Source organism: Agelaius phoeniceus, chromosome 15, assembly GCF_051311805.1.
Source record: "Agelaius phoeniceus isolate bAgePho1 chromosome 15, bAgePho1.hap1, whole genome shotgun sequence".
Classification (NCBI taxonomy): Eukaryota; Metazoa; Chordata; class Aves; order Passeriformes; family Icteridae; genus Agelaius; species Agelaius phoeniceus.
This window is the reverse complement of record NC_135279.1, coordinates 7,035,097-7,043,857: the sequence shown is the minus strand read 5'-3', so window position 1 is coordinate 7,043,857 and position 8,761 is coordinate 7,035,097. Positions and strand designations below refer to the sequence as shown.

At 45.5% G+C, this 8,761-nt stretch overlaps 1 protein-coding gene across 3 annotated transcripts in view; it reads right to left on the bottom strand.

Moving 5' to 3' along the window:
- Nucleotides 1-186: 186 nt before the first annotated feature.
- The window catches only part of RNF130 (ring finger protein 130), a 55,722-nt gene continuing 47,147 nt past the window's right edge, over nt 187-8,761 (bottom strand). For all 3 annotated transcript variants that reach the window (XM_077186593.1, XM_077186590.1, XM_054642637.2), the window contains one exon: nt 187-6,920. In XM_077186593.1, coding sequence (XP_077042708.1) covers nt 6,811-6,920 — 110 coding nt within the window. In that variant the 3' untranslated portion in view covers nt 187-6,810. The remainder of the gene's footprint in view (nt 6,921-8,761) is intronic.

Sequence of the window (8,761 nt, the reverse complement as noted above, 5' to 3'; positions counted from 1 at the left end):
ATTTCTAGACACCAGTACAGCAAAATAAAAAAAAAAAGCTTACATCAGAGTGGGAAAAATCCTCTGAAAATGTTGTTCCACACTACCCTCTAAGACAGATCTATAAGAAATGCTGGAGGGACTGGAGTCACTGGGTGGTGCTTTAATTCTTCCATATTTTCGGACACCAAACTCACAAACTCCATGTTTTTAAACTGCTTTTTATTGAAATGTAGTACATTAGCAAACCCTAACTAGTCGGTATACACTATGAACATACTGGCATATACCACGTAACTACAATACAGTGTTATACTTACATCAAAACATGTCAACAAGTTCTGCTGCTGGCAAGCTACACCTCCACAGGGGCTGGAGAGCTCTGGCTGCCGGGAGGGCACTGTGTGTCCCTGTGTCCCTGCAGTGTCCCCAGACCCCTGGCAGCTGCTGGCGTGTTCAGGTTACCTGGTCACACCGGTGTGACCCACCTGGCAGCAAGCCAGTTCAAACAGACTCTTCATTTTACACGCACGCAAATTGGGGTTTTTGTTGTTGTTTGCTGCAGTCTCCTGTGCCCAAAGGCCGGGGGGTCCCCTCTCTGCTGAGATAAAATGATCCTGTTTTGGTGGAGTCAGTGCATAGTTAGCCATGGCCTCAAGCAGGTGATCCTGGACAGGCACAGGTCACCCAGAGAAGCTTTTAGGACTTAACATCTACTTGCAAACTGCCACAGGGCAAATGGGACAAGCAGAAGAGCAATGCTACCACTCCTTTTGCTCCAAAAGGTTATTCCCCTTTACAGGAGCAGTGCAACAGACCTTACCAGTGCTGGGAGCTAAGCCTAGACATACAGGGTGGGGAAAGTCTGCCTGCTGATGTGGTGGCACAGGGAAAGTCTCTCGTTCATGTAGCACCTTCCAGCACAAGCAGAAAGCAACAGGCTGGGGCGCTGCCGTGCTGGGACCTCATGAACCTGCACCAGGAGCTTTGCTTTGACAGCCCTAAACACTCTGTTAAACATTCCTGGCTTAACAGCAGCAAAGAACAAGTTTACTTTCATGCCCAGACTTTCCTGTGCTGGAGCATGGGAGGGTTGCTGAGCTGTTTTCTGTATGATCCTCCCTCCCAGTGCAGCCCAGTCTGGGTTACCAGCCCAGTAAGGCTGCAGGCAGCTACAGTTCTTACTGCCTGAGACACTGTGAGGGTGTTACAGACACAGGCACAGGGGATCCACAGCAAATCTGATGATCTATGCCTTAACATAGCCCTGCAGAGCTGCTCTGCTGGGAATTAATTGCTCTTGTACCCCCCGAGGGGTTTGGGCAGCTGAAGATCAAGTCAGAGCCAAGCAAAGGCGAGCCCCGGAGTATGTGAGAAGCAGCAAAAAAAAAAAAAAAAAAAAGGCAAATGGCACATAAATGCACACAGCTGAGCTCAGGGAAAAGAATAAAAGCTCCTGGCTCCTGAGGGGCTTCTGGATACAAGTGAAGAAAGGAATAGCCCAGCAGGAGTGAGGGAGCCTTCACATACATGTCCATCTGATTTCTGGGCTGCAAACCCCCAGTCCCAGCTGTATGACACCAGCTAATGTTACACCTCAGCCTGGCATTGAAATCACTCTAAGCAGCTTCAACTTTCAATGAAACACTATGTAGTTCTTACTTTGTAGGAATATTAATACTTAATTATTAACTCCTTAGGAAAAGGACTATTTTTGGGCAACAATTTATACCACAGAGCCCCAAAGCCCAGAGACCCTGGACATTATTGCAGTAAGAAAGAAAAAATATTCAGATGTTATTGCACAACCTACACATCCATTTCTGAGCATCTTCACAAGGCTAATGGGCAGAAGAGCAAAAGGATGCTCCATTCAATGATCCAGAGAATGAGCATCCCCCAACAACAGCCCAGATCCCACACACCCTGCTTTGGCTGAGCACAGCCCACCAGGAACCTCTGGGTTTCCACAGACTGTGAGTGGTTTGGAGTGATGCATCCCCTTGGAGGGGCTGGCTGGCATGGTGATGGCACAGTGAGGTGATGGCACAGTGATGAAGAAGATGCAGGAGAACAAGTGGACAGCAGTGCCTGCACAACAGGGACCTTCACCCAGCTCTCCAGAGGAGGAAACGAGTAGTAACTAATGGAGTGGAAGGTAGAGATTAGAATTAAGAGTGTCTGGGAGTGTTGCAGGCTTTGAAAAAGGCTAGGTTAATGAAAGACAGATAACAAGGTGTCAATTAGTGGTGCTTTGCAAAGGCTCTGTGATCAGATTTCATTTCCCAAAAAAGCACTTTGCAAGCATCAGGTAAACCTTACACGCCCTTGTGAATTTGGGGTTTTTGGCCAACATCTCAGGACATCACTGGCTGGGAGTTACAGGGCATCATGGCTCTGCATCAGGAGCAAAATCCCACCTGGAGTGCTGCTCTTGTCACTGCATCCCATGAGGAAGGGGTAGGGAGCACTGCTTTTTCTCTTAATTATTTCAAAGACAAGGGAAAAAAAGCAGATAATGAGCACCAGCATACTGAAGTGCTGTCTACCTCTCTCCTGATTTCCCTCCAGTCTGTTTAGTTGGAACATCTTTCCCTCTCTCACTCCCTCCCCTGCTCACCAGTTTCCAGCGAGTGTGCCAGAGCTGAGGCTGCCCTGCGGTGCAGCAAGTCTAGCAGGGAAAGGAAAAAGTGAAGATATCTTTAAATATAACAACACATATGCAAGCTGTCATGGCACATCACACACTCTTCTGCACCGCTCAGGCTGGAAAATTAGGTCAAGTATGGCTGGGTAACACAGGGTGAAAAAGGAGCAAAAGCTTTACTTGGGAATTTGAAGGTGTTTCCTGAGGTCCCTGCCCTGAGCTCTCCTGTTCTCTCCCCATCCTGCAGGGCTGGCAGCAGCCCCATGGCTCTTGCCTTTGCCCCACTGTGCCTCGGCTTCTGAGCTGCTCTGCTATTTCCTGTGCTGTAAAAAACAAATTACTATTAGCTAAGCAAAATAACCAATGTTTTTAATAATTAAGTCAACTCACTTGCCAGTAATCAGGCTGCAGAGCTGCCTGAACTTCAGCTCAACCCTGGTGCCTTCATCCTTCTGCTCATGAACTGACTGTGGCACTACCTCAAACCTAAATTGGACTGAATAAGTCCTGGAGCCTCAGCGTGATCCATGTTTCCTGCAGAATTCCCTCTGCTTTCCAGGAGCTGGTGAAAAGCTCTTGGCTCTCCCAAGCCTTTGCACTATTTTACATGAATGTGTATAAAGAAAACAGATGTGTGAAAGTCTCATAACATAGTCCTAGACATGTTTATTAAACTGGTTTTGGTTTTTCTTTGGCTAATGCAGGATACCTGGCTATTCCTATAGCATCCTCAGGTGCCAGGGCAAGCATCCTAGAGCAAAGGGACAATGCAGATTCCAACACATGAGCTCACTGGAGGGAGCAATTGTGAGGGTCATTAGATAAATTTTAACATGCTTCAAATTTAATAATTAATGTTGTGTATTATAGGTAAAAAGCACATTTACAGTCTGGTTTCTTACTGGCAATTATCCTCTAAGAACACAAGCAAACCTTGATTTTACAAATGTCTTATGGGAACATGCAAAACTTTCATAGAAGAGGAAGCTGAGAAAGAGAAGGCAAAGTGTTGGGGTTTAAATACTTTAGGAAAACACTTGGAGATAAAAGCTTTTTTTATATGTAGAAGTCATAAACTGAATGTTTTCCTGTTAAAAGAAGCACTTCTTTTTAACCTTGAAAATGATTTTCCAAGTTACTGGCACTTACAGTGCTTGGTAGGTTGCCGTATATTTTACTTCTGTGAAATGACTCAACCACACACAGCACCACTGCAGCAGGACAAGAACAACAATGCTCATCAAGCTTTTTTTATATACTGATTAGTATTAAAAGGAAAACCTCAAACTTACCAGCACAGCCCAGAAAAAAATCACCCATGTTGCTGTGGTGCCTCTTCCCTATCCTAAATATGACTAACTGGGGAAGGCCTGTTCCAGCACGTCCTGGCATGCACGTAGGGACTGATTGCTTGAACAAGCTTTTAATTTTTCCAGTGTTGCAAGATGTCCCAAATCCAGGATGTCAATTACAAATACCAGCTCCCCTATCCAAGATGCTACAGCACAAATCCATTTTTACATTGCTGTGCCAGACCCTGATCTCCACTGAGGCAAACATGCCCTCCCCCTGCTTAAAGCCAAGATATTCAGTTAGAAATAAGATTTAGCAAAATACAAATTACATTAGTTATTATTTTGTCGTTAGGGGATTTGTGCTTTCTAATTTTTAATTTCCATGCCTCTTCTAGCTTTTCTGTATATTCTGGCACACAGCTCGTGCAAATGGGCTCAGTTGTAGCTGAGAAATCATCAGGTTTGGTTTTGTGCTGAAACTGTGCCCCAGTGACATTCCCAATGGCCTCAGGGGAAATCCCTGTGTTGGGATGGGGAAGCCCCTGTGAGAAGGATTTGCCTGGGGCGTCAGCACCCCATGCAGTGCTACAAGAGCCTGTCCTACCCAAATCTCCACCTGAGCAGCTCTGTGCTGGCTGGAAGACACTAAGACATGTTGGCATTTAACCAGGTAACCCAGGTATCTGGGATTATCATAACCTGACTGCCCTCAGGTTATGGATAAAAACAAGCCCCATAACATCCTTGAGAGACAGTGATTTTCCTCTTGGGCGTTTGCGTTCCCAAGGCGCCGCTCCCACATGTCCCTGCTGCTCTCACAGATGTAACTACAAAAACAGGGGCTGCTCAACCAGCCTTTCTGCTGCCCCTGAGCCCTGTCCAGGTTCAGCTCAGCCAGGGGAGCTGTGCCTGGGCCCAGGTGCAGCTCAGCTGGGCTGGGATGGGGAGCTGTGCCTGGGCTCGCCGGCAGTGCCCGGAGCTGTCACTGCCTGCCCCGCACCAGAGGAGGGATGCTGACCACAACCTGCTGCTGCCCCAGCCCCTGTGGCACTTCCTGTGACTTTCACTTCTGCTTTGGAGGAGAAAGTGGGTGTCAAAATTGTGCTCTTAAAAAAGTCTGGGGCTTCAGCGCATTTCCAGAGCGAGCTGAATGGCAATAAAAGTGCATTTGGTAAATATCAATGTGGGTATTATGAGAAAAACCTCCCTACACTTCACGCCACCCACTCTTGAATTATCAGATTAAATAAAGCTGACGCACAGCAACAAAAGTCAAAGCATGCTCGGCAAAGAGGCTCATTTCCTCATTTTACAGAGCTGGGTTTTTCTTTTTCTCTTGAACATCCATGTTAAATACACAGCTGAATCACACTTCAGAAAAGGATATATGTTAAGCAGATTGCTATACAATTAAAAACATTATAAAGGAGGGGAAATTCCCCTGCTTGCAAAAGCAGGTGAAATTAAAGCATGGCAGGATAAGTCTTACCTTTCTTTTTGGCTTAACTGATTTCTCAAGATTCCTATACAGAGGGTGAAACTGTGTTTCACATTACAAGGACACAAATGAGTTTCTACACCTACAGTAACTTAGACTGCAATGGAGAAAAATCCAAACATTCATTAACAGCTATGCATTGTCTGGTAGGAAACGGTGGAGCAGAAGCGCTCACTCCTCCATGTCGGCTCATTTGAGGAACGCTGTGGATGACTTAGCTCCAGAGGCTCCTCTCTCGCTCTCCATTTCTGCATTGTTCTCTCAGAAGCTTGCAAACAATATCCATTTCCCCACCGCTTTTGTCACATGCTGGTAAAAATTGATTTTTCCTGCAGCGTGTCAAAGCAGTAGCTGCTTTCCTTTCTTCTCCTGCTTTCTGCATTCCTGTTATTGATGTCAGTGGGAAAGGGCACTGCTCAGAGAACGTATTTGTTAAATAACTGTTGCAGATCTCAACAGGAGAGTGGGATAAGAGGCTTACCTCTTTTCTTCTCTGTGTAATGCCAACATGCTGGCTTTTAAAAAACCTCAGTGAAAAATTTGGTGGCTTTTTTTACCCCCCCCGCCCCCCCAAAAAAAAAGTTAAGTGAGAAAGAAAGCTAATTTGATTCCTGCATATTTCAAAAAGTCTAATGGTTTTTAGGTAGATCAAGTGCTGGTTCTGTGAATGTCCTCTCTACAGAAAAAGACTCACTTGACTTCAGCACACAGAAGGACCAAAAGTATATTCTGTGTATACTATTTTTCTCCTGCTTCAATCAAATTGGAGAAAAAAATCCAAGCATCAAGTTCCTTGAAATCTTTCTGCAAATGCAGGTCCTCTCTGCAGCTTGAACATCAGACTGGCTTGCCACTGTCCGGGGTTAAGTGGGTTGTAGGAAACTCAATGCACGTATAAAGGTCCCTCCCAGAAGGGATTATTTCACAGTAAGGTTATGGATTGACCAAGATATACGAGTGCTTTTACCAGTCACTGGCCATCTCCTCTACAACCAGTTCCCTTTCTGACATTGCCCAACCATCTGGACAACTAAAAACTTGGAAACAGCAGATGCCTGTGTAAGAGACGCATTTGCAGTTCAGCACAAACTCTTAGGGCCACCGTAAAACCTCTCCTGCATCGCCGTGGCTGGGCCGACACAGCTCCCCATGCTGTTACTCAGCAATTTCCATCAGACAACCTTGCTTGTCGCAGCTCTTTGTCACCTCAAAGATGCCACCCTCAGAATCCACCACAGCTGGTCTTCGTCTGTGCAAACGAGAAGGCGGGTTCGTGTTCTGGAAAAAGCAGCTCTTCTTCAGACAAAGGAGATCCATGGAAAGAGTACACAACAATAGGAATGAGAAATGAAAAAAACGGAAAAAGGGCCAGGAAGGAGCATGGATTCCTTTCAGGTTTTGTTCTCGTCGTACATGTCCAAGGCAGGCTCGATGGTTGAGAACTCGCTCTCGTAGACCAGGCTTCGAGGGGACAGAGAGTTACGATGGAAGAAGTGACTGCCTGCAAGAGGTAGAACAAAACCACGTTAGCAACACACATGGACAATAGAAGAACTGAGTGAAGCATCCTCATACCTGTGTGATGGATAAAAACACAGTACACATGGAAAAACCAGACACCCTTCAACGCAAACAGTAACAACCATATGAAACATTTCACCTCTGTTTCTCTGCTCCCCAGCCAATTTAAAGCAACTGCTTTCCATATGCATGGACAGTCACACCTCAAATGGCTCTTTCAGGTAAGAGGTCAAGTCTGAGCAAGGCTGGGGCAGGGCAGAGTTTTGCACTTGGTGCTGGCTGTTGATTTATAGCCCTGTAAAGCAGAGATGTGCTTCTTCAGAAGATCCTGAAATCTCTGGTCAGCACCAAAACACTGTGCCCTGCACCAGCACAAAATGCTTCAGCTTGGGGTCAAAAGGAAGGAGCAGGCAGAATGAGGGGTTCCCCAGGGATCATTCCACCAATGCTGTTGGAAGCCTGACCTCCTCCAGAGCTCAGCAAACTCCATCCACGAGTCACCTTCTAGAAACAGCCACCTATGGATATCCTTGCACATAACCAAGGAGACCCAACCCTCTTTTCACTGGCAGTAACCGAAACAAGCACCACACGGCTGTTGATAAGCTGGGGAATGGAAGTCCATTTTTTTTCCTTGGTGGCCTGGCATTCCTGTGGCTCTCTGCATCCACAGATGTGTTTTTGCAAGGAGCCCAGCCCTCCTGCTGTACAAACGATTCTCTCTGAAAGCATCTATCATCAGATCAGGCCCTTGGCCAAAACACTTCATTACCTGGTTTCTTGATCCCAGGGGGGATTAGCTGGGAGCAAGGCTCCTTAGATTACAACAGCTACATGAGCCAAACTGGAGGCAAATGAAAAGCTTCCAAGTACATCAAAAAGGCATTCAGCAAACTAAGGTGCCTCCAGTTTCAGGCATCAGTGAAGCAAGATGCTTAGGGGATTGTAGTTTTAGCCCTGTCAGATTTTAGCTGCTTAAATCCCCCTTTCTTTGCCAAATTTTGAGCCCAGCCTATCCCATTCTGAAATAAAGACCTTACAGAAGACATAAGCAAATAAGAATTCAGCTGCTACAGTCCAAAACGCCTTTCTTTTCCCACTCACCCAAAAGACACAGATTTTGTGTGCCCTTTGCTTACAAGTGCCCAGCAGGAAAATGGAGTTGGGCAATGGATCTGCTGCTCTTTCATATGCAAAAGTCAGTGCACACACTCATTCCACTTTTTACAATGAGAATGGGAAACTGTCATGAGCAAATTAATTTTTGATCTTGTAGTTAACTGAAACAAGAGTGAAAGTAGTGGTTACATTGCAGTGGATTGTTGACTCTGCCAGGAGCTTGTATCCAGGTACTTGGAACAAGTGGGATGTCTTGGAATATATTTGCAGAAGCAGTTGGTGGGGAATGATAAATCTGAATCTGAACTGTCCCCCAAATTTACAGGTTTCTAAAACTGGGCAATGTTTAAAATAAAAGCCAGTGAATAAATAAATAAATAAATAAAGGTTGAGTGTTTAAGGAAACATAAAGCTGGAACTGTGACTTCCAGATTATCATGGTCTGTCTCCAAAAGCTGGATTTGATGACCTTAGAGATCTTTCCCAACCTTAATGATTCTATGATTCAAGCAAAAAAAAACCCAAACCCTGAACCTGCAATGAAATTATACCAGATAAAACTAACTTCAAGACTGTGTTATGGGTCAGGATCATTTATTTTTTGATGAGTGAGTCTCATTTTGCAGTTGAAATAAGCTGTGAATATTGGATATTTCATCCCCCCTTCCTCCACCTGCTGCAATGTTACACACAACCAATGCT